This window comes from Aquarana catesbeiana, linkage group LG01, assembly GCF_042186555.1.
Source record: "Aquarana catesbeiana isolate 2022-GZ linkage group LG01, ASM4218655v1, whole genome shotgun sequence".
NCBI classification, from domain to species: Eukaryota; Metazoa; Chordata; class Amphibia; order Anura; family Ranidae; genus Aquarana; species Aquarana catesbeiana.
This window is the reverse complement of record NC_133324.1, coordinates 535,003,290-535,029,061: the sequence shown is the minus strand read 5'-3', so window position 1 is coordinate 535,029,061 and position 25,772 is coordinate 535,003,290. Positions and strand designations below refer to the sequence as shown.

General features: G+C 42.3%; 1 protein-coding gene across 4 annotated transcripts in view; it reads right to left on the bottom strand.

Annotated features, from left to right (window-relative positions):
• HDGFL2 (HDGF like 2) overlaps nucleotides 1-25,772 on the bottom strand; it is a 460,705-nt gene that overhangs the window by 292,376 nt on the left and 142,557 nt on the right. For 3 of the 4 annotated variants that reach the window (XM_073594787.1, XM_073594781.1, XM_073594769.1), the window contains exon 5: nucleotides 13,687-13,764. The exons of the other annotated variant lie outside the window; for it this stretch is intronic. In XM_073594787.1, the coding sequence (XP_073450888.1) occupies nucleotides 13,687-13,764 (78 nt within the window). The remainder of the gene's footprint in view (nucleotides 1-13,686; nucleotides 13,765-25,772) is intronic. 4 annotated transcript variants of the gene reach the window in all.

Sequence of the window (25,772 nt, the reverse complement as noted above, 5' to 3'; positions counted from 1 at the left end):
TATTCTCAGTGCCGCAAGACTGACAATCGCAAAAAAGTGGAAATCAACTGACCCACCATTACTTAAAGATACCATCAACCTACTTAACCAACACTTTCAGATGGAATTCTCTTTTGCCAAAGCCAACATGTCCATTAAGCGCTTTAATAGAAACTGGCACCCTTGGATTTTGGACTCTAGAAGTACACCACTGTTGTAATGGTCCAGCCCATAGCGTGGCTAGCTTATACACCAGCCCCCCCTATCCCAAAACGGTCTCACGGACATTTTACTAAAACACGTAATATAGGTTACAATGCTACACCATGATTTAGATTACACACAGGTGTCCCCCCCACCCACTACTTAGCCTATTAGTACAGGAATACTTTATGCTACCATAGTTATTTGTAGTATGCTTGTTTACTTATTATTCATTGATTGTTTTTGCTTTAGACCAATCAAAACTACACTTAAATAAGCTCTTTTCTCACTGCCGTTTATGTACATGCTAAGACGCCAGGGTATGCCCAATTGGCGATGTTTCTGTATTTTTCTATTTCTCTCTTTAAAAATACAATAAAAATCTTAAATTTAAAAAAAAAAAAAAAAAAACATGGCATGTCTGGGTCTTTTCAAATATTCAGAAGAATTTAATTCCCTAACAAAAAGCTAAATTGTTATTTTAGCTCTGACAATCTTTATATCTGTCTATATCTGTCACTCACCCTTCATTATCTTTTTTTCCCCCAAACTATTCTTTTACTTGACTTGCTTATACAAACATTGATTGTATAATGACTAAGAATGGATAACAGCCACACATAGTACAATCTAAGATGTATTAATGGTGATTGACCATATTCTGTTAATGCTACGGAAGCAGTTCTTACCGAGTTGACAGACCAACATTGCATTGATTATTTCAATTATCATTTATGTAAACTTTGTATTCATTTCATTAATATGCATATGTTACAAGCATATCATTGTACAACTGTTATTTCCCTTTCATACAATAAAACTATATTGTGAAAAAAGCTCTCTGAAGAGAACATACAATCCCACCTATTGTGACAACAGAAATTACAGTACAAATAGAGCACCACTATGGCACATTGGGGAAGGGGGGTGGGGGCATGGTTACAATAACGGCGCCAGGCATGCTGCTGCAAGCTCCATAGATCTCCAGATGAAGCATGGCAGCAGGATACTGTGAAAAGCACACCACCTAATCCCAGGGAAGCGTGGCTGTGAGAAACCGGCCAGGTCCTTTCCAGAACCTAAGTGACAGACTGCATCAGCTGAAGCCTTGAAGCCCTTAACGGAGCAATACCACAGTGGCACCCGAGGCATCCGCCGCTAACGGAGGCTCCCAAGGAGGACGATGGAGTCGAAACCTCTGAAGCGTCAGTGAGGCAATTGGCTCTGGTGGGGTCCGAGGGGCGTTCAAGGTTGATACCAGCCAGCTGGGGCTTCAGCTGCAGCAGCAGCAGCAGCAGCAGCATGTTGCGGCCGAGATAGTCACATTGATGGTGAAAGGATTTGAAACCCGCCGCCGGAGTCACTGCCAGCTGATTGCTATAGCTATATAGGGATTTACCTGCCACAGCCAACGATATAGTGAATGTATGTTTGCTTCTATTATTATTGAAACTTGATTGGTTGCTGTCACCGACAAGATATGCAAATCTTAAAACTGTTTGCTGTATGTTTGTCATCAGCTGTATCCTACGCACTCTGTCTTGCCTAGCATAATCCTCTGTGCAAATAGTTTACTGAGAAAAGATAGACAGATAGATAGCTAGCTAGCTATCTAGATACACATATACATACACACACACACACACATACACACACACACATATACATACATATACACACACACATACAAATGCATATAACCAAGTATATACTCTTCAATGCAAGACAAGTATTCCATTCAAATATCTGCATACGTACATACAGCATTTTGTATTTCTTTATTAAGAAATAAGTAATAAATCTACAATCTTCCAACCAAAAGATAGTACAAAATGTCAAAACCTTTCGGAGTGAGCTATTACCTTTCACATTAGATCATACAAGTGTGGTAGACTCAAATGTGCCATAATGCTACACCAATGCAATCTATACAATAAACTGGTAATAATAAAAAGATCTTAAACACTTTATCCTTTCTCTTCTATTAAGGGCAATCTGCCACCATACCCATGGATGCAGCCCATCTAACCCAAATTCTGGTAATTTTTTTTTAGGACATCCCCTTCATATGTCAATCTGTATAAGGCAACATTAGAATTGACAAAAAATTTCCAGGCTGATGGATAAGGACAGAACACCTTACACTAATTCATCACAATCAGTTTGCAAACATAAAACAAAAATAATCGCAGAAGAGTTTTTACAGTTTTTATCCATAAACGCATCCTCAATTATTCCCAAACATCCTACCATAGGACTCCATATACTGTATTTGGAAGGTCAAAGGTACGTGGGCAAACTTTATTACACTCCCACACCATATGGAAGAAACAGCCCTCATCTAGCAAACACTTAGTGCCGGTTCACACAGGGGCGACTTGTCAGGCGACCTAGCCGCCTGACAAGTCTCCTCCCGTTCTGTACAATGGAACCGTTCTAATAGGAGCGACGCAAGTCGCTCCGACTTAGAAAAAGGTTCCTGTACTACTTTGGGGGCGACTTGCATAGACTTCTATACAGAAGTCGTTTTGCAAGTCGCCGTGGCAGTCGTGTGCAGGTCGCCTCGGTGAGGCGACCTGCAAGTTGTGCCGCCCCTGTGTGAACCGGGGCTTAGGACACATAGGAGCTTCTTGCCTCCATTTTAAACAGATGCAAACATTTGGTGCAAATATAATAAGCTGGATCATCTGGTCTTTAGCAGAAATAACTGTCTACATAAGTACCTCCTCCCACAATTTGTCTGTTAAATCCGGTACAATTGTGCGCCATCTTTCCCTAGTCCTCTGACTGTCTACTCTCCTTATTTAACTGCTGCAGCTGCTCCAAACTCAATTGCTTAAGGACCAAGGCCCCTTTCACACTTGTGCGATTTGTTCTGCGACTTGGGACTGCAAAGTCACATGGCGAGTTGTAGCTCATGATTCCCAATGAGTACCATTCATATCTATGTGACTTCAAAGTAGTCTCTGCACTACTTTGGTCCGACTTTGATGCAACTTGAGGTCCATAGACATCAAGATTACACAGGCACTGCTTCAAGTTGCATCAAAGTCGTGCGACTTTCAGGTCGTACAAGTGTGAAAGGGGCCTTACTCTCTCTGCCTGCTCCTTATTCCAGTCTGCCAAGCTTGCCCCTTTGGGGCGGGTGTTTATTGCTGTTAAACTGTGCAATTTCAAGTTGACTGTTGAAATTAATCTCCTGTGTCATCTATTCATTATCGTTGCCCTGCTAAGCCTGCCTCTTTAGCTTGAACAATCAGCTTTAGCAAAATAAATAAGCTTACTTAAGCTTAAACACTCAGGTACTTGAAGCCTATTTTCACTATTTTTTGTCAATAATAAGGATTCTTTAAGGGATGTGCCTGTGTTAAACTATAAAATGTGAGTGGTGGCCTAGGAATAAAACAACTGGATAAGCTCTGCTCCACTGCCTGCTGGTGGATAAATGGGGAGGAAAGGTGCTAAAACAAACCAAGCGGAAGGAACAAATTACAACTCTATCAAGCTTTACTTGGTCCAGGAAAGGACAGAAGGGGCGGCAGGCAGTGAGGAGGAATCAGTTTCATCCCCAGTGGAGCAAAAGAAAAAGTGAACTCAAGCTCCTCAATAAGCCAACAGCAGCAGTTGATGGAGAAAAAAACTGAAAACTTACAAACAGTCCCCACAAAAAACAAGATATGGCAGATGTGATGAATTGTCTAGAACAAATGATTAAGGGCTCTTTCACACGGACGATCCGTATGTCCGTTTTTCATCCTTCCGTTTTCGGATGAAAAACGGACATACATCCATCCCTATGGAGCGTCGGATGTCAGCGGTGACATGTCCGCTGACATCCGACCCGCACCGATCCGAAAACGGTAACGGAGGAAAAACCTACTTTTCCATCCGTTTTCGGATAGGATCGGGTGACGACGGACACTACGGTCCATCATCATCCGATCCCCCCATAGGGGAGAGCGGCGCTCTGACAGGCCTGCCGCTGCACAGCGTGCAGCGATGGACCTGTCATCTTCCTGCTCAGCGGGGATCGGCGGAGCGATCCCCGCTGAGCAAGCGGGTGTTCACGGGGCGGATCATGACTGATCTGCCCCGTGTGAAAGAGCCCTAAAAGAGAATTGTTGGCAGAATGGATATACAGAACGTACTACAACAAATATAAGAGATCGAAGTACATCTTGATGAGCATAAAAAGGCCAGAATGGAAATGTGAGCCAGGGCAGAGTCAAAATGGTCAGAAATAAACATCCGATATAGGCTTGAAGAACAAGAAAATAGAAGCAGGCGCAACTTAAGGACCCCGGGGCATTCCAGAGGCCAATAAAGACAAAGATTTGGAACTCACAGCGCAGGGAGTGTTTAATTAAGTATTGAAAAAGGGATCCATCCTCCCCTTTATGCTTTGAAAGGGTCCATAGCATACAGAGATCAAATTAATTTACAACAAACAGTCCTAGGGATGCCATCCCAAGATTCCATTACTACGACGATAAAGGCATGAGAGAATCTGCGGCTTTAGGCTTTGATGGAAGAAAGTTGCTAATTTTTTCTGATCCATCAACTGAGACACTAGCCCGTAGAAGGGCAATAAAGCCATTAACAATCCAATTGCAAGCTAAAAATATCTCTTCGAGATGGGGTTTTCCAGTTTGTCTGACTGCTAAAAATCAAGGTATTTCAGCAGACTTGCGTTTTCCAGAGGATCTAAAGGAATTTTGCACTAAACTTGGTTTACCATATCCTAATCTAGATAACTGGGAAAAGATTGGGGCAATTTGAAATACCAGTCTTGGAATAAACTATGAAGCTTTACCACTTCCCACCCGCCCAACATCATAGGACATTGCAGACTTTGAGTTACAGCAGTTACAGACATCATCGCCCCTGCGATCAGTGAGTCGGAGAAGGAACCAACCGACGCCAGATGATGATTATAGAGATTTCCCGCCGGCTATATGGTCCCCGATGTCTCTATGATCGTTCAGAGGCCGGGCATGATGTTATGACCTAGACCCAGCCTCTGTATTTGAAAAAAAATGCAGCCAAGATAGTTTTTTTATTTATTTTTTTATTTCAGGCTTCCCAGCCTAGAGGTAAGATCTGGGGACTTATTGACCCCGGTCTCACTGGAAAGAGGACCGGTCATGCACTATTCCTATTACAAGGGATGTATACATTCCTTGTAATAGGAATAAAAAAAAAGAAAAAAAAAAAAAAAAAGAAAGCATCAAACTAGAAAGTAATAATTAAAATTAATAATAATAATAAAAAAATATTAAAAGCACCCCATCCCTCTGTGCTCGCTCGCAGAAGCAAACGCATACGTAAGTCACGCCCGCATAAGTAAACGGCGTTTAAACCATACATGTGAGGTATCATCGCAAACGTTCGAGGGAGAGCAATAATTCTAGCCCAAGACCTCCTCTAACTCAAAACATGTAACCTGTAAAAATGTTTAAAGCGTCGCCTATGGAGATTTTTAAGTACCGAACTTTGGCGCCATTCCATGAGCGTGTGCAATTTTGAAGCGTGACTTGTTGGGCATTTACTTGGCATAACATTATCTTTCACATTATGTAAAAAAAAAATGGGCTTACAGTTTTTTTTTTTTTTAATGCATGAAAACTTTTGCAAAAAAAAATTTCTGCGCAAATACTGAGCGAGATAAATTGTCGCAACAACCACCATTTTATTCTCTAGGGTCTCTGCAAAAAAAAAACAAAAAAAAAAACACCACATATATGTTTGGGGGTTCTGTGTAATTTTCTAGCAAAATAATTATGATTTTTACATGTAGGAGAGAAATGTCAGAATTGGCCTGGTAGGCAAGTGGTTAAAGTGTTACTAAACACACAACAGTAAAATCAGTGTGTATATGCAGTAAAGCAGGGTTTCTCAACTCCAGTCCTCAAGGCGTTCCAACAGGTCATGTTTTCAGGCTTTCCATTATTTTGTACAGGTGATTTGATCAGTTTCACTGCCTTAGTAATTACCACAGCTGTTTCATCTGAGGGAAATCCTGAAAACATGACCTGTTGGGGCGCCTTGAGGGCTGGAGTTGAGAAACACTGCAGTAAAGCATGTTCGTTAATCCTCTGCGCTGTGTAACAAATGGCTGCTTGATCCTGCATGCTCAGATCCTCACCTCCCTGCACTGTCCCCCTGGACAACTTCAGATATAACAGAGCCTTTAGAGTCAGGCTGCACATGCTCAGTTTGGTGTGTATTGCTAGAGAGTTTTTTTTTTCTTGGGAGAGTGCATGTGATCAGCACAGGGACAATTAGCACTGTCCAGACAGAGTGTAAGGAGCCCTGCAGCCTCATAGGTCAGCTCAGTGCAGTATGAAAGCTTCACAAAGGAACTGACAGAAATCACAAGACTGCTATATACTGCTGATGAGAAAAGGTATTTAGTGGTTTATATTTACTAAAATAATTGCATTTCCATATTCTGTGTACGGTGGCAGACGATATATATATATATATATATATATATATATAGCATGCAGGGTCCTGGGTTTACTAACACTAAGTATAATACATGAAAAAAGTATAGATAAGGGTTAAACCAGCAATGATGGGATTTGGGTGAGAAAATTATGATATTGAACCTAGTTGGAGTGGCTATGCCCACACGGATTTCCAGAACCATCACCTATTTTTGGTGGATGAGGGCTGTAGGCCCGCATGAGCATATGGAGTGTGTCCCCTCCTCCAGTGGGGACCCGACCCTGTTGTTTACCCATATGGGTGATTGTGGGGTCGAGTACAACATTGATTTGCAATGCTTCCCCAGGAGGGGACTGAGTTTTTGGGTGTGGGGGGTTTTATGGGGTTGTGTTTTTGTGTTTAATGTGCATTTAGGTTAGTTACTAAAATGGTGTATTCCTGGAAGATTTACCTGTTTTTATTGACTACATTTTGTTGTATGGCCCCCTTGAAAACAATTACCTATAATGTAAGAGGTCTAAAGAATAGATATATTTGGAAATAAAAGGACATGCTGCTAATATAGTGATGCTACAAGAAACTCATCTAAAATGGTCATCAAAAACTCGCTTTAGTTCAAAATCCTTTCCAACATGGTACTATGGCTACTTCCCTAATAAGAGATCAAGGGAAACAGCAATAGAGTTTGATAGGAATACACCATTTGTATTGAAGGCTAGAGAGTCAGACCTAAAAGAACGATATTTTTTTATTAAAGGATCCCTTTATAATATTAATTGCACACTAGTAAATGTATACTGCCCTACATATTCAATAAAAAGACCATATCTTTATAGACCATCAGTTTCTAGAAGGTCTGTTAAAAGTAATAAAAAAAATAAAAATCAATAATTCTTTCAGACCAGGCTCAGGTACTGGTTGCCCTTAATGTAAAGGACATCCCAGACAGACCAATGATCTGGAAGTATGATAAATCCTTTTTACTTGAATGGTCAGAGACCTCGAGTCTGACCTGAGTCTTTTTTTAAGGAGAATATAGAAAATGTTTCCCCGGTTGTGCTTTGGGAAACCCACAAGGCATATATGAGAGGGAGGAAACTAGCAGAAGGGGTCAAGGAGGAAGAAACTATGGCGAGCTCAGGTACAACTCCTACAGGAAATACAAGGTCTTGAACAAAATAAAAAATCAAATGTCAAATTATGGTAAGATTAGTAGAAAATCAGGAGGCCTTAAAAGCTCTGATGAAACAAGACACTAAACGGGCATTTAATGGAGTGACAAAAAATTATGAGATGGCAAATAAACCAGGAAAATTAATGGCAGGAACAACATGGCCTAGGCATACGCTAAAATTTAGGATAAGAAAGGAGAGATCAAACATTTCTACAAGTAAAATTATAAAAGTTTTTAGTAGGCCCGCCGAAACATATCGTCTGAAAATTGTGTTTTCGGCAGGCGGCCGAAAGAAAAAATTACCAATAATGAAGCCGTAAAGGGGGCAGGGTCCGCCCTGCTGGGTGCCACACATGTGTCATCCTGGCGCTCCCCTGTCAGAGTCCTCCCTCCTCTGCTTGCGAGTGTCAGATGCAGCCTCACCAGTGCCTGGTAGTGTGATCTCACGCTGTGTCACGGAGCTGGATTGAATCGCCGGGCAGCGTTGTAACAATGTCCTGCCTCTTAGACCGGCTCTTGTGATAGACACACTAGTCCAATGCCGGGAATCATTTTTTTTACATCTTTTTTATTGGATAGGTTTTCTAGCAGAAAGTAAAAAATAGTTTTATTTCAAAATTGTATGTCTTTTTTTTTTTTTTTTTTTGCACTATAAACAAAAAGAAGAAGGAGGACGCAGTGGTGATCAAATACCACCAAAAGAAAGCTCTATTTGTGGGGAAAAAAGGACATCAATTTTATTTGGGTACAGCGTGCACGAGCGCGCAACTGTCAGTCACAAAGCGGTGCCGTATCGCAAAAATGAATCTGGTCAGGAAGGGGGTAAAACCTTTCGGAGCTGTGGTTAAATAGAGATACTTTGAGGGGAAAAAAAGGGATTTGTTAAACCTGTGCCCTGTTTTTTGGTGCATTTGACCGCTAGGTGGCCTTGAGCACATCAGCGCACAAAGGAATAGGGACAGATATTTAAACATATTTTGTATTTTGAACTGGTTTATATAAATGCATGTGATAAATATACATAATTTAAGATGCGATTTTGTTGTAATGTAACGCCAACATACACAACCTTTATATAAGCTAACATATATTTTTTGGGGGATGGCCAATCAAATTCAATCATAGGGTATTTAAAGCTTCAGGAAAATGGCAACTGTGAGCTCTGACGCAATTTATGTGAAATGGTCAATAGGCTGCGCAGTCGCCACAATTGACATCACATCTGGTGGGGACACCCGCCTCATACCTGGCCATTGGAATGCACGCCAGAACAGGCTCTTTAATGTTTGTGCTCCGTTCACATCTTGGAGTTCCGAATCGCTGCAATTCTGCCCGCAATTCAAAATAGCGGAAAATCGCGGGATGCCCATGCGATCCCCACCACTTCCAATGGCACTCCGATCACGGTGCGATTTTGACGCGATTCATTAGGCGACAATTGCAAACAAAATTGCAGGACACCCATCAACCAAAAGCAGTTCTTATACTTCTTTTGGGCGACAGGCGTCCCGCGATTCTGTTTGTGCGATTTTACCGTGATTGTCCCCGACGAATCGCGCAGCAATCCGGGTGCCATTACAAGTGACGGGGATTGCATGAGCGTCCCACGATTTGCCGCTATTTCGAACCGCGGGCAGAATCACAGTGATTACGCCCGCGATTCGGAACACCACGATGTGAACCGAGCCTAAAGCACCATACCATGCAAGTTCAATAATTTTATTGCTCGCCATTCTTTAATAAAAAATGTTACACTATATCAGTCCCCATCTCTCCACTTCTTATGGTGATTGTGGAGCGGAGCAACTTTACTAATGTAGATGGAATTGAACTAATCCTCATCAAGGGAGGACACCTTGGAATATGGCACCTTTGGATTACTAATAAGCGATTTGGTCCTGTGTGGGCCAATAGGATTTGGTGAGTGTGTATTCTTGCCCTCACTCTTTGGCCAACTAATAGCACTGGTTTTGTTACAAACACGGAGATTGGGACACTTCGAGGATATACATTTTCTTTTATGGACCAAACATACATTTTTCATCATCATCTTTAATTTTTGAATTCACTTTATTATATATTTATATTTTTTTTATTTGTGAGTAGCATCACTTTCTTTATTATTCGTTGGTAGCGATTATTGAGGCAAAAAGGGGCAGCTGCTTTTTTTTCACTTATCACTGAGTGTTAATTTATATAGGTACCAGTTTGAGGTGTGGCACATTTTCTTATCACTTATTTGGAATGGCATGTCCTTTACAGGCACTGAGCTCTTTGTGTCCGCGAACAGCCCTTGTTCCACGTGCGCAGGGCTTTTCTACCCGCCAGTCCCAAGGGGGCGCATTTGCGATATCCCATGTCGGCAGACATCTCCCACTGATTTCTTCCAGCTGGTGGCATGGGACTGGAAGTGTGTCAATGGGTCCATGCACCTGCGGAGACACGATGGGGAGACACGATGGGGAGACGCCAGAAGCCATCACCGATTGGCATTGGCTTTATGAGACACCTCAGAAGCCCTCTAAAATACCCATAGGTAATGCCAGATAATGTCTGACCTAATTTCTAGCAGGATATACTCGGACCCAAGGGGACAAATATCCAAAGGGAAGCCGCATATCTACAGTGCCTTGCAAAAGTATTCACCCACCTTGGCTTTTTACCTATTTTGTTACATTACAGCCTTTAGTTCAATGTTTTTTTCATCTGAATTTTATGTGATGAATCAGAACACAATAGTCCAAGTTGGTGAAGTAAAAGAAAAAATATATACATAAACTAATTTTCAGAAATAAAAAACTGATAATTGGCATGTGCGTATGTATCCCCTTTGTTATGAAGCCCATAAAAAGCTCTGGTGCAACCAATTACACTTAGAAGTCACATTAGTGAAGTGATGTCCACCTGTGTGCAATCTAAGTGTCACATGATCTGTCATTACATATACACACACCTTTTTGAAAGGCCCCAGAGGCTGCAACACCTAAGCAAGAGGCACCACTAACCAAACACTGCCATGAAGACCAAGGAACTCTCCAAACAAGTAAGGGACAATGTTCTTGAGAAGTACAAGTCAGGGTTAGGTTATAAAAAAAAATATTCAAATATTTGATGATCCCTAGGAGCACCATCAAATCTATCATAACCAAATGGAAAGAACATGGCACAACAGCAAACCTGCCAAGAGATGGCCATACACCAAAACTCACAGACCGGGCAAGGAGGGCATTAATCAGAGGCAGCACAGCGACCTAAGGTAAACCTGGAGGAGCTGCAAAGTTCCACAGCAGAGACTGAAGTATCTGTACATAGGATGACAATAAGCCTTACGCTCCATAGAGTTGGGCTTTACGGCAGAGTGGCCAGAAGAAAGCTATTACTTTCAGCAAAAAACAAAATGGCACGTTTTGAGTTTGCGAACAAGCATGTGGGAGACTCCCAAAACGTATGGAGGAAGGTGCTCTGGTCTGATGAGACTAAAATGTAACTTTCTGGCCAAAGAAAACGCTATGTCTGGCGCAAACCCAACACATCACCCAAAGAACACCATCCCCACAGTGAAACATGGTGGTGGCAGCATCATGCTGTGGGGATGTTTTTTCAGCTGTCAGGACTGGGAAACTGGTCAGTGTTGAGGGAAAGATGGATGGTGCTAAAAACAGGGATATTCTTGAGCAAAACCTGTTCCACTCTGTGTGATTTGAGGCGAAGACGGAGGTTCACCTTCCAGCAGGACAATGACCCCGAACACACTGCTAAAGCAACACTTGAGTGGTTTAAGGGGAAACATGTAAATGTGTTAGAATGGTCTAGTCAAAGCCCAGACCTCAATCCAATAAAAAATCTGTGGGCAGACTTAAAGATTTCTGTTCAAAAGTGCAAACCATACAACTTGAAGAAGCTGGGACAGTTTTGCAAGGAGGAATGAGCAAAAATCCCAGTGGTAAGATGTGGCAAGCTCAGAGACTTATCGAAAAATGACTTGGAGCTGTGATAGCCACAAAAGTATTGACTTCAGGGGGTGAATAGTTATGCACATCGACTTTTTCTGTTGTTATTTTGTCCTATTTGTTGTTTGCATCATAAATAAAAAAAAACAAAAACAAATACATCTTCAAAGTTGTGTACATGTTCTGTAAATTAAATGAAGCAAATCCTCAAAAAATACATGTTAATTCCAGGCTGTGAGGCAACAAAACACGAAAAATGCCAAGGGGGTGAATACTTTTGCAAGGCACTGTAGATTAGTGGCTCATGCAAGATGAATGGTAAGACCTAATTGGGACATAGGGAATCAATAACTTGGGGTTTCTTAATATTACAAAACAGACATGATAAGGGTATGCCCTATACTCCGGTGACTGGCCCCATCTTGAGAGGTATATGCCGCGTGGAGGTGCTAAAAGCAGTGGGGAGTTGAACTGGCAGCTTGGTAAACGGGTTATTCGCCCTAGGATTTGGCCTCTCTGAGGGCCTGGTGTGTGGAATAGGAGGCAATATCTGGATTGGGTATTGTTTGATATTGGTAAGGCAGTGTTTGAATGAATCCCGGGGACAATTTTGGGGGCTTGTGTTCCCCATGCATGGATGTTGGATGTGATATGGATAGGCCTGGATGGGTTTGAATGAGAATATAGATAATGGGGTGAGGGAGTCAGTATGATTAGTGTGAAAGGTTTGGATAATAGACTGAGATGACATGATCCAGCAGCTGGATTTGTCGAATGTTGGGACCACTGGTGTGATGGATAGAGATGCAGTGAGGAGGTGGTAGAATAGGCTAAGATTAGACCCCTAGAACATAAAAACGAATGAAAAAAAATATATAAATAATAATAATTTTGATATTAGTATTTATTTGTGTAATCACCTCCTATTTTCTTACACAATCATCCCCAAAAGCAGTGGAGGGACTTCAACACCACCTGTCTTTCACAGGTGTTAGCATCTACTTCAGAGAGATACAACAGCAATTCACATCTTCAGCCATGTAAATGAAAGGTTCAACACCTAAGCAGACTTCAAGAGACCAAGGATAGGATTATTTAATTAGAATAGGGTGGTTACACAATTTTTCCTCTTCTTGGACAATCAGTATCTGCCCTGCCACATTCCACAGTGACTGTAATAAGGTGTATGTGCCGATATAAATGCTGGGGTATGCTGACACTCATTTGAACCGAAGTGGTTGAGTAAGCTACAAAACACCTTAAATACTTCATAACAAGTCCAAATGAATTTTACGAACTACTACTAGCTATACTATGATGTAGATATATGAGGAACTTCAGACATTTAGGTCACACAGTACATGTTATTCTTAAAAGATCTACTCACAGAGTTATGCAACATATAGAACTGAACTGTTTACTTTGTTAAAGTGCTTCTAAAGGCTGAAGCTTTTTTACCATTACGCATTAAAGGTGGAAAACCTTCAGAATGCAGCTTCCCCCCCACCTAACATTTACTTAAGGCCAATCACGATCCAGCGAAGTGCACAAGAGCAGCTGTCTTTTCTCCCGAGTCTGTCTTTTCATTGGCTGAGAGACAGAAGCAGTAGCCATTGGCTCCCACTGCTGTCAATCACAGCCAGTAAAAAGGGAGCAGGGGTGGGGCCGAGCATCTGTGTGTCTTAAAAGATACACAGAGCAGGGCTTGGGAGCAAGCATGCACGAGTGCCCCCATAGGGGAACGTGAAGAAGAGGAGTCAGGAGCGCCAGCAGACTACCAGAAAAGAGGAGAATCAAGGCTGGTCTGTGCAAAGCCATTACACAAAGCAGGTAAGTATAACAGGTTTGTTTATTTTATTTTATTTTTATTTACCCTTAATATCACTTTAAATCAATCATCTCACACACACACTCTTAAAACACTGTTACCTTATCACTGTCAGAGTTTTCTTCCTCAGATGAAGAGGCACTTTCCGGCTCCATATCACTGGATGTAGGTTTGGGAAGCTGTTAGAAAGTACACAAAAAGAGGTAACATGTTTGCCAAGAATTGTGCCCAAACAATCTATTTAACTTGAATAATGTACCAACTATATAAATATATATTAACTGTAATAGAGGAATCAAACACATACACACACCACAAAGTTAGAGCATTAAATACAGATCTATTGAAAACAAACACACACCCCCCTGGTTAGCATTAAAGCTAATCTAGAAGGCTGCATTCACACCTGAGCGTAGCGTCTGAGCGTTTTTATGCACATTGTTGGCATTTTTTTTTATTAGCGTGGTGACAACAATCCTGTGAGGTGGACAGAAGTCTGATGAAGAACCAAGAGCTGTGCTGTGACTCTAATATCTGGTTGTGACATAAGAGAGTCTGATCTACAAAATTAAACAAGTTGGGAATCCCAGAATTATTCTCTGGAGACTGGAAACAAAAAAGGACTGAGTCGTGTACCAGAAGACCTGAACCGGAAGCTGAAGGAGTTACTAATGCGGTGAGTAAAATATTTTCTTTTTTTAAAAATTATTAGTAATATAGTCCAAATGCTTACTCAGTGTGAAGCTAGTGTCAGTTCTGATAAAGTTAACAGATGGGTATTAAAATGTATTAAGCGCCATGGCGGTCCTTATGAAATTCCAGAAAAATGTAAGCAGACATGGACCATGATGAAGGAATTTTTAGAGAAAAATGTTTTTGATAGCAAAATTTCAGAAAGTCAAAGAAAAGGTTGTATTATACAGGGCTTATTATCTTGCTGTTTAACAATGGAAAGTTCTTTGAAGGGTAAGGTTGAGGAAATTACCCAGTTACAGAATGCAGTTGATAATAGCAACAATGTTTGTGAGAGGTTACAAAATCAATCAGACACAGAGACAGTAAATTTAAAATTGCTTGGGGGAGCTTTGCTTGAGAAATCTAAACGTTGTGATGAATTATCAGAGGAAAATGAGATTAAAATTAAGAATCATGGAATTAGAGAAGAGATCTCAGGAATGCAGATATGCATCAAATCTTGGATTCAGCTATCATCAGCAAAATACAGACACAAACTTTCTATCAAATGAAACAGAACCTTATATTAAATCTGATAATTCATTACCAGCTGCCCCCACTGTGACTACCACAGTTTATAACAACAATAATAATACAGGTGAAGTTCGACTTGTAATGAAGCCTTTGAAACCAAAAGAATTAGACGCAATTCTTAACCGCCTCCCGACCGCCGGCCGTCAATTGACGGCCAGGCGGCGCGGCTCTCGTTGCGGGAGGGCGTCATATGACGTCCTCCCATTTAAACAGGGAATGCGCGCGATCGTGCGCGCGCATCCCTGTTCCTTCGGTGGCGGCGTGTCACGGAGACACCGCTCGCCACCGTGGGGGGTGAACAGCCATTGGACATGGCTGTTTACCACGTGATCGGCCGTGATGAAGTCACGGCCGATCACAGATAGGTCCACCCCATTGTGCACGGCGCACGCGCGTGATCGCGAGCGCGCTGCGCGTGCACGTCGGTGACGGAGTGTTCCCGGGAACACTACTCGTCACCGACGCCGGTAAACAGCCATTGGCTGGCTGTTTACCCACGTGATCGGCTGTGATCCATTCACAGCCGATCATAAATGTAAACACAGAGCGGTAACTAGCTGTTACCAGCTCTTCTCTCCTCACACACCGTTTCCAGTGTGAGGAGAGAAGAGCCAGAAGCAGTGAGTTACCGATCTGTGTTCTGTAGTGTCTGCACCAACACCACACCTGTCCCATCGCCCCCCCCAATTGTCATCTGTCACCCAACAGTCACCAGTGTCACCCAATAAAGTGCACCTGTCACATAAGGGACTGCCATCAGTGACCGTCAGCGGTGCTCCTGTCACCCGTCACAAATCAGTGACCATCAGCGGTGCACCTGTCACCCGTCAGCCATCACCCATCAGTGACCGCCAGCCGTCACCCATCAGTGACCGCCAGCCGTCACCCATCAGTGACCGCCAGCCGTTACCCATCAGTGACCACCAGCCATCACCCGTCACCCATCAGTGACCGCCAGCGGTGCTCCTGTCACCCGTCACAAATCCGTGACCATCAGCGGTGCACCTGTCACTCGTCAGCCATCACCCGTCACCCATCAGTGACCGCCAGCCGTCACCCATCAGTGACCGCCAGCCGTCACCCATCAGTGACCGCCAGCCGTCACCCATCAGTGACCGCCAGCCGTCACCCATCACCCATCAGTGACCGCCAGCGGTGCTCCTGTCACCCGTCACAAATCAGTGACCATCAGCGGTGCACCTGTCACCCGTCAGCCATCACCCGTCACCCATCAGTGACCGCCAGCCGTCACCCATCAGTGACCGCCAGCCGTCACCCAACAGTGACCGCCAGCCGTCACCCATCAGTGACCGCCAGCCGTCACCCATCAGTGACCGCCAGCCATCACCCATCAGTGACCGCCAGCCATCACCCGTTACCCATCACCTGTCACCCATCAGTGACCGTCAGCCATCACCGATCACCTGTCACCTTTTAGTGACCGTCACCCATCACCAGAAAGTGTCCGTGGCCTGTCACCCATCAGTGACCGCCAGCCATCACCCGTTACCCATCACCTGTCACCCATCAGTGACCGTCAGCCATCACCGATCACCTGTCACCTTTTAGTGACCGTCACCCATCACCAGAAAGTGTCCGTGGCCTGTCACCCATCAGTGACCATCGCCTGTCACACCGTCATCACCGATCAGTGAACGTCAGCTGCCACCTATCGCACAGCCCATCAGTGACCGTCACCTGCCACCTGTCACACCGCGTCATGTCCAAAAGAGTATACAGCAGTGAGGAGGCGTTCCAGATCCTCTCCATGACCGATGAGAGCAACGGGGAGTTCTCATCAGATTCCAATTTGGATTCTGATTCAAGTTCAGCATTTGAACCAAATAGTGAATCGACAAATGATTCTGAGGAAGAATGGGTCCCTCCCAAAAGGGCACGGCACTCTGGAAACCAGGATTATATTCCCAGGCCAAGTACCAGCGCTGCCACCACCAATAGGCCCCAGGAACAAACTCCCAGGCCCAGTACCAGCGCTGCCGCCAGCGTTAGGCCCCGGGAACAAATGCCCAGTACCAGCGCTGCCACCACCAATAGGCCCCAGGAACAAATTCCCAGGCCCAGTACCAGCGCTGCCACCAGCGTTAGGCCCTGGGAACAATTGCCCAGTACCAGCGCTGCCGCCGGCGATAGGCCCCAGGAACAAATGCCCAGACCCAGTACCAGTCCTGCCACATCACGCCTGAGTACCAGAACAGGAAATTCCAATCCAACTACTGGAGTGTCACACCCCCCAAGAGCCAGGGCCTCTACATACATGCCAGATGGTCTTGCCAACCCAATATGGCTGCCTTCCAACTCGGCATCGCCAATTATTCCCCCGTTCACAGCACTGCCAGGTGTGCAGACCAACACCCAAAATTTCTCAGAGATTGATTTCTTTCATATGTTTTTGCCCGACACTATGCTGCAATTTATTGTGGACCAGACAAATTTGTATGCCCAGCAATATATTGCCAACAACCCCCAATCATCCTATGCCCGTCCTTTTGAGTGGAGAGATCAAAATGTTTATGGGCCTCACCCTAAACATGGGGATTACAAAAAAAAAATGAAGGACATGCCTATTGGTCCACCCACCCCATCCACAATATGCCCATTTATTCTGCCCTAATGTCCAGGTCCCGATACAAGATGATAATGCGCTTTCTTCACTTCAGCGACAACACCCAGTGCCCTCCCCACAATCATCCAAATTACGACAAGTTATACAAGATTCGCCCACTGATAAATTTCTTTTCTCAACAATTTTCAGAACTCTATGTCCCCGATCAGAAAATTTGCGTCGATGAGTCCCTGGTACCCTTTTCAGGCCGGCTAGGAATAAAGCAGTATATTCCTAGCAAAAGGGCCAGATACGGAGTAAAGTTATACAAGCTATGTGAGAGAGCCACGGGATATTTGTATGCATTCCGCATATATGAAGGAAAAGATTCCCAGCTCCAGCCCCCTGAGTGCCCGGCCTACATGGGCACAACTAGAAAGATTGTATGGGACCTGGCATACCCACTTCTAAACAAAGGATATCACATTTACGTTGACAACTTTTACACCAGCCTGCCCCTTTTCAAACACTTATACATCGCAAAAACCCTGGCCTGTGGAACCTCCAGAAAAAATAGAAAGGGCTTCCCACAATCTTTAGTGAACAAAAAGCTGCGAAGGGGGGAAAGAGCATCATTGAGATGCAACGAAGTGCTGGCCTTGAGGTGGAAGGATAAGAGGGACGTGCACATGATGTCCACCATCCATGAAGACACTGCAATTGTGGTACAAAGAAGACAAGGTCCCATTGAAAAGCCAACATGTGTCCAAGATTATAATCTCTACATGGGGGGGTAGATTTTAACGATCAAATGATTCAGCCCTATTTGTCAATCAGGAGGTCCCGATTCTGGTATAAGAAGGTAGCAATTTATCTCATCCATTTGGCCATTTACAATTCCTACGTAGTCTACACCAAATCCATTGAAAGCCCCGCCCCCTTCCTAAAATTCATAGAAGAAGTTGTCACGTCCCTCATCTATCACCAAAGACCCCCCCAAGAAGACCTTCGCTCTGAGGCTGTTTGCCGACTCCATGAGCGCCACTTCCTCTTCAGCATTCCACCATCTGAAGCAGGCCGAAGACGGCAAAAAAAATGTCGCGTGTGCACCAAAAGAGGATTTAGAAGAGATACCAGCTACCATTGTCCCCAGTGTCCCTCCCAACCTGGCCTTTGCATTGGTGAATGCTTCCAAATTTATCACACATCCATAAACTATTAGCCCATATTTTTAACCATTTCCCCATTTTCATCATCTGTGCTGACCATTTTCCATTCTTTCCCAAATAACCATGCCACTGCCTTCCATGTGAACTGACCCTGGCCTGTTTTTTGACTATGCCTCTGCCTACCGTTTGGACTGCTTTCATGTGAACTGACCCTGGCCTGTTTTGTGACTATGCCTCTGCCTACAGTTTGGACTGCCTCCACGTGAACTGACCCTGGCCTGTTTTATCAACTACTCTACTGCCTACCGCTTGGACTGCTTACATGTGAACCGACCCTGGCCTGTTTTATGGACTATGCTTTTGCCTACCGCTTGGACTGATCTGTTGCCCTGCTACTGTAGTACACAGGGGTCTCACATATGTGAGGGGCTCCAGAATTGTTTTTCCGGTTGAAGAAAACAATTATTTTTGTTTTCTCCGGGTTTCGGAATTAGGGTCTGGAGTCCGGAGGCTTCATAGAGATTTGGGTGGGTCGAATCCTCTACCCCTGTGCCCCTGTGCACAGGTCTTACCTGATTGTGGCCCTCAGCCTGCTGCTGACTTACTGCCACCATGCCCATGCCTGTCGCGGTACAATAATGAGTGTCTGCAGTTAACAGTGTACCAGGACCAATATTATGGCTGTGCTGGCTGTCTCTGCCTGGACAATTTCTATGGACTGTGCTGTGCCGACTATAGACAATATTCCTGCCTGCTGCCTGGATAGTTAATATTGCTGTCGCTAAGCACCTCCCTGCCTGCTGCCTGGACCAGTGCTCTCCTCTGTGGATACTACTAAAAGCACAGGTAATGTTTTTTTTTTACCCTTTCTGCAATAGAATTTATTTTGGATTGTAATTCTTGGTATGTGCATGATATGTGTTAGAAATATGAAGGGTTTTCAAAAATGATAGGTTGCCAGGAAATTATATATGTCATTTATGCTCCTAGAACGCCTGATGGTGCTACTTTGATGTTGGGCCTCTGTATGTGGCCAGGCTGTGTAAAAGTCTCACACATGTGGTATCGCCATACTCAGGAGGAGTAGCAGAATGTATTTTGGGGTGTCATCTTTGCTACGTACATGCTATGTGTTGGAAATATCTGATAAATGGACAACTTTGTGTAAAAAAAAATGTGTTTTCATTTTTTTCCACATTTTCCAAAAACTTCTGGAAAAAAATGAACCGTTCAAAAGACTCATTATGCCTCATAGATTATACGTTGGGGTGTTTGCTTTCCAAAATGGGGTCAGTTTGGGGGCAATTCTATTGTCCTGGTGCTCCAGGGCCTTCAAAAGTGTAAATGGTGGTTGAGAAATGAGATGTGTCATTTAGGCTCGTAGAACGCATGAAGATGCTACTTCAATGTTCGGCCTTTGTATGTGGCCAGGCTGTGTAAAAGTCTCACACATGTGGTATCGCCATACTCAGGAAGAGTAGCAGAATGTATTTTGGGGTGTACTTTGTTGTATGCATATGCTCTGAGAGAGAAATAACCTGTTAATATGACAATTTTGTAAAAAAAAAAAAAAAAAAAAAAAATCTTCATTTTGCAAAGAATTGTGGGAAAAAAATTACAACTTAAAAAAAATCACCATGCTACTTACTTAATACCTTGGAATGTCTACTTTCTAAAAAGGGGTCATTTAGGGGGTATTTGTACTTTTCTGACTTGTTAGTGTACCAAGAAATGAGATAGACCATCACTACATCTGTGTGATCAGATGTGATCAATTTTCAGTGATTGGCACCATAGTTTGTAGACTCTATAACTTTCACAAAGATCAAATAATTTACACTAATTTGGGTTATTTTTACCAAAGCTATGTAGCAGTATAAATTTTGGCCAAAATTTATGAAGAAAAATTACTAATTTGCAAAATTTTATGACAGAAACAAAGAAAAAGGCATTTTTTTCACAAAATTTACGGTCTTTTTTATTTATAGCACAAAAAATAAAAAACCCACTAGTGATTAAATACCACCAAAAGAAAGCTCTATTTGTGTGAAAAAAAGGACGCAAATTTCATATGGGTACAGTGTTGCACGACTGAGTAATTGTCATTCAAAGTGTGAGAGCGCTGAAAGCTGAAAATTGGTCTGGGCAGGAAGGGGGTGTAAGTGCACTGTATTGAGGTGGTTAAAGAAATAGGAATGGTCCTATACCATGATTTAAAACAGATTTTTAAAATGTTTTTTTGACGTGCAGCAGGTCAGAGATATGTACAATCTCAACCCATCTGACTTAGAAAGAGTTTTGCAACATTCTTTAGGAAGTGGTCTTTGGGTGAGAATTAAACAAATCTGTATTCAGCCTCTGAGGACAAGGGACATATTACTGGAATTATTATGTGTTTTGTATGGTGTACGTTCTGATGTTACTATTCATGGGAGGATCCAACAAATGCAAAATGAATCTCCATATAAATTGTCACACAGGATAGCAACTATTATGGAATTATTGGTCGGTAATAATCTTGCATTTGAGCGTGGGGGCTTGATACATATGAGTATGTTTCTAGATGCTTTGCATGAAGATATCAAACAAAATATTTTATTAGTTACCCCAAATCCTCATGATTTAAAAGACATATTGTTGAGAGCAGACCATTTATGGAGAAAGTCAAATGAGCAGGCTGTCAAAATTGATTTAGTCACATTGTTTAGGACAAATATTGAACATAAAGTTCAAAAGATAATATCCTATGATAACACCCAGAGAGGAGACACTGGGTCAAATATAGGTGATAATTATATGAAAAACAGAGCTGACCAAAATAATAGGAAAAGGTCCAAAACCTGGATACCGTTTTCTCAGTTAAAACAGAAATATGACCACCTGAAGATTGAGTATGACAAGATGAGAGGGGAACGTGATAAATTATTAGAGCAGTTGAAGGGGGTACAAGATGTACATTCTCCAGATCTGTTTTTGAATGCAGATGACACTTCTCTAGCAGTGGGGGTGAATTAGCTTCAAACTGTAAATGTGTAAATAGTGCTTTGTTTTAACTTCAAATAACGTTTAAGGACCTTGCTAATGAGTTTTTGTTGGAGAGTTTTGTCTTTCAGGTACTGCCGGAGATGCTAGTTTGCATGTGAGTAGCAGAAGCACAGCCTGAAATTGCTGGCTAGTGGGGGAGAATTATGGGAAAAATGCTGAATAGACAACAAGGAATTATAAAGAATTCATGGACTCTCTCAATATTCATCAAGCAATGGACTTTTTTTTTCTTTTTTCTTCAACGCCCTAATTTTTAATTTTTCTCCCCTTTCCTGATATATTTTGCGTTTCATTTTGTATTTTCTTTGTTTTAATTCTTGAACTTTATCTTAAAACCAAAGAGAAGCATTTAACCCTTTCATGACTAAGCCTATTTTTGAAATTTGGTGTTTACAAGTTAAAATCCGTATTTTTTGCTAGAAAATTACTTAGAACCCCCAAACATTATATATATTTTTTAGCAGAGAATCTAGACAATAAAATGGCGATTGTTGCAATATTTTTTATCACACGGTATTTGTGCAGCGGTGTTTTAAACACAAAAAGTGACACTTTCATGAATTTTAAAAAATCCAAACAGTAAAGTTACCCCAATTTTTTTTGTATAATGTGAAAGATGATGTTACGCCGAGTAAATAGATGCCAAACATGTCACCCTTTATAATTGCACGCACTCGTGGAATGGCGACGAACTACGGTACCTTTGAATTTCCATAGGCGACGCTTTAAAAATTTTTTACGGTTACCAGGTTTGAGCTACAGAGGAGGTCTAGGGCTAGAATTATTGCTCTCGCTCTGACGATCGTGGCGATACCTCACATGTGTGGTTTGAACACCGTTTACATATGCGGGCGCGACTTCCGTATGCGTTTTCTTCGCTGCGCGAGCTTGCGGGGACAGGGGCACTTTAAAAATTTTTTTTTTTTTTTTTTTAATTTATTTATTTTTGTACTTTATAAATTGTGTTTAAATTTTTTTTTTTTTTTTTTACTTTTTTTGCTTTCACAAGCAATGTAAACATCCCTTGTGACAGTAATATGTGGTGACAGGTACTCTTTATGGAGGGATGGGGGGTCTAAAAGACCCCCATCCCTCCTTTACACTTCAAAGTATTCAGATCGCCGAAAACGGCCATTCTGAATACTGTGTACTTTTTTAAATTCGGCGCCATTGGCAGCCGAGTAAACGGGAAGTGACGTCATGACGTCGCTTCCGCGTTTACAACAAGAAGGCTGGAACGAAGCTGCTCGCAGCTTCGTTCCAGCCCGCCCCCAGCCGCCGAACGGACACCGGGCCTCCCGATCGCACGGGAGGCCCGGTAACCGCTGCGGGAGGCGGCGGGAGGGGGGGGGATGTCCCCTCCCGCTCCTCCGGTATAACAGCCGAGCGGCTTTTAGCCGCATCGGTTGTTATACACGGGTAGCCGATCGCCCGCTATAAACAACGGTACCGGGATGATGCCTGCAGCTGCGGGCATCATCCCGGTATAACCCCGGAAAGCCGAGTACGCATATCTGCGTACGGTCGGCGGGAAGGGGTTAAACCTAAAATAATTTTCATAACATCTGTACAGATTACATAATGCGTATTGATCAATATATTTGACATCTAAGGTGAGATGCTGCACAATGGCTTGACATAGCATAAATTATAGCATGTTGGGTGGTTTTCCGAAATTTATAAGAGGGGTGAGTGAAATTCATCACTCCAGTCATGATTTGAAACTTTGTTGAATCAGTTGTTTATAATATGCTAAAGGTTATGACATATGGATGAAAAAAACCTTTCTACCTTTCATGGTGAGGATACTGGCAAGAATTTTCACTGCCACTTTGTCTGGATAGAAGATCTGATAAACACTGATGTCAAGCTGACTCTATCTGAACCATCGTGTGGGGGTATATGTATATGTTGGTATACCATTCAGGTGTAATCGTGGACTGAATGATCCAAGTAACTGCTTTATTGAAGGCAATGAGGGGTCGGCCTACAGCAAATTACAAAAGCAAATTGTGGCTGGCAATCAACAAAGATGGACTCATGAATGTCAAGTGCAAGGAAATAGTTTGCAGCACAGTTTTTACTGCCATATCCAAACCTTTTGACCTTGAAAGTGAGTGCTGGTACATTGATGGTTCTTCTTACCATAAAGATATAAGTAGAATGTTTGTGTAAAAGCATCTTTAAAAATGAAAAGCTTGAGCCTGGAGATGAGAGAATCCTGGACTTACGTGGATTGGAGTTCCCAGAGCATACCAAGTTTACTTTCGGTGAGATGGTGAGAGATGTGATGAAGTCAGACCGAAGAATGGACTGTGACATCAGCTCGTCTTTGCGCAATATTCAAGATCTTGATGTGAAATAATAAGGCCTAACAGCTATATGGGCCACTGATGTTTACCAAATCCTTTTCCAGTCATGGTCTAAAAGTTATATTATCAAATAACTGTTTCATGGGGATATTTTAGAGGCTGGTGAAGAGAGATGTAACCAGTTTCAACTTCATATTTTATATGAGCCATTGTAAAGCATTCAGTACCTTCAATTGTAATGACTTTTTTTTGTCTGTTGATTTATGGGTCAGTTCTAATAGTTAGAACCGGCCCAAGTGGGGGTATATGTTGTAATATGTTCACCGATTTATGTGGGACATTATATTATTATATGTATGTACACATACAGTCAATATTAACCAGGCCAGAATTCAGTTGACAATAGTCGATTTGTCCAAGCCAACTCAATTTTAATATAACAGCTGAAGACCCTTTGATGTGTTAATCTTATGCAAGTCTACCTAGGGGTGTGAGGTATGGGCTGTTAACCTAATTGAACATTTCAAAGGGTACATTGTTTAAATGACCATAGAAGAAGTATTTATTGATGGTAATTAGACTTGAGGGGGTAACAATGGGATCAAGGAGTGTTTTGGGTTGGCCTAGCGGAGGCTCCCTCCTGGGGGGCTAATATATCAGGGGGGCTTGTTGATATAATATGCAAGAATACAGATTAGGAATGTAGGTATTCCAAGGGCTCAAAAGGGTGTTCAGGTGGTATCTGTTAATCTAATCACACATATCTAAGGGGACTTGTTGATGTTGATATGCGGGAGTGCAAATTGGGGCGGTTTATGACTGGAGCTGTTCACGGCTGGGGGTTGTTGTCTGTCTGAAAGACTAAAGCATATCAAAGGCCTGAATGGTGACGGCCAATCAAATTGCTCAGCCATTCAGTGTCTAGTGAATATAACATGGTGTTCAGTCTATAGTCAGTATGGTCTTGTCTGTGTATGACTATGAAGGCGCAAATCTAGAGAAAATGGGACTCGATATTTACTCTGACGGATATTTTTGTCATCTGTGGACTTTGGACTTTGTTCTGTGTTGGAAGTCAATAAAGTGCATCTCTCTGGAAGAATTGGGTTGCTGCGGAAGAGTACTTACTAATTAATTATCATACCCACGATACTACTATACATACTATATCACTACACCAGGGAGTGCAAGATGACAGGGGGCCACACGATGAGACTGGAAGAGAAATGGTTTAACCTTAAGCCTAGTAGGGGGTTCTTCACTGTCAGGGCGGTAAGGATGTGGTACTCTCTTTCACAATCGGTGGTGTCGGCAGTATGGATAGTTTTAAAAGACTCTTGGACGTGCATCTTAGCAAAAATATAAGGGGATATGGGAAAATGATTTTTACACACACATACACACACTGAACTGGATGGGTTAAGATGTTAATACTACTAAATTAATAAATGAATGTAAAATAAAAAATACACAAATAAAAATAATCAAATACTACTAAGTAATAGTAAATAAATAATTAACACCTAACCTTAAAAAAAAAATAAACTAAAACACCCCAACACAAAAAAAAAAAAGAAGACTTCTTAATTTTTTTTTGTATTCGGGTGTTCATTATTTAGAATAATTTATTTAATATTTAAGGTTAGGTATTATTTATAGTGCATTACTTTTTCCACATTTTGTTACAGCCTTATTTCAAAATGGATTACATTCATTATTTTCATCAAAATTCTACAAAACAATACCCCATAATGACAATGTTTAAGAAGTTTGTTTTAAAAAGTTGCAAATTTATTACAAATAAAAAACAAAAACAATCCCATGTACAC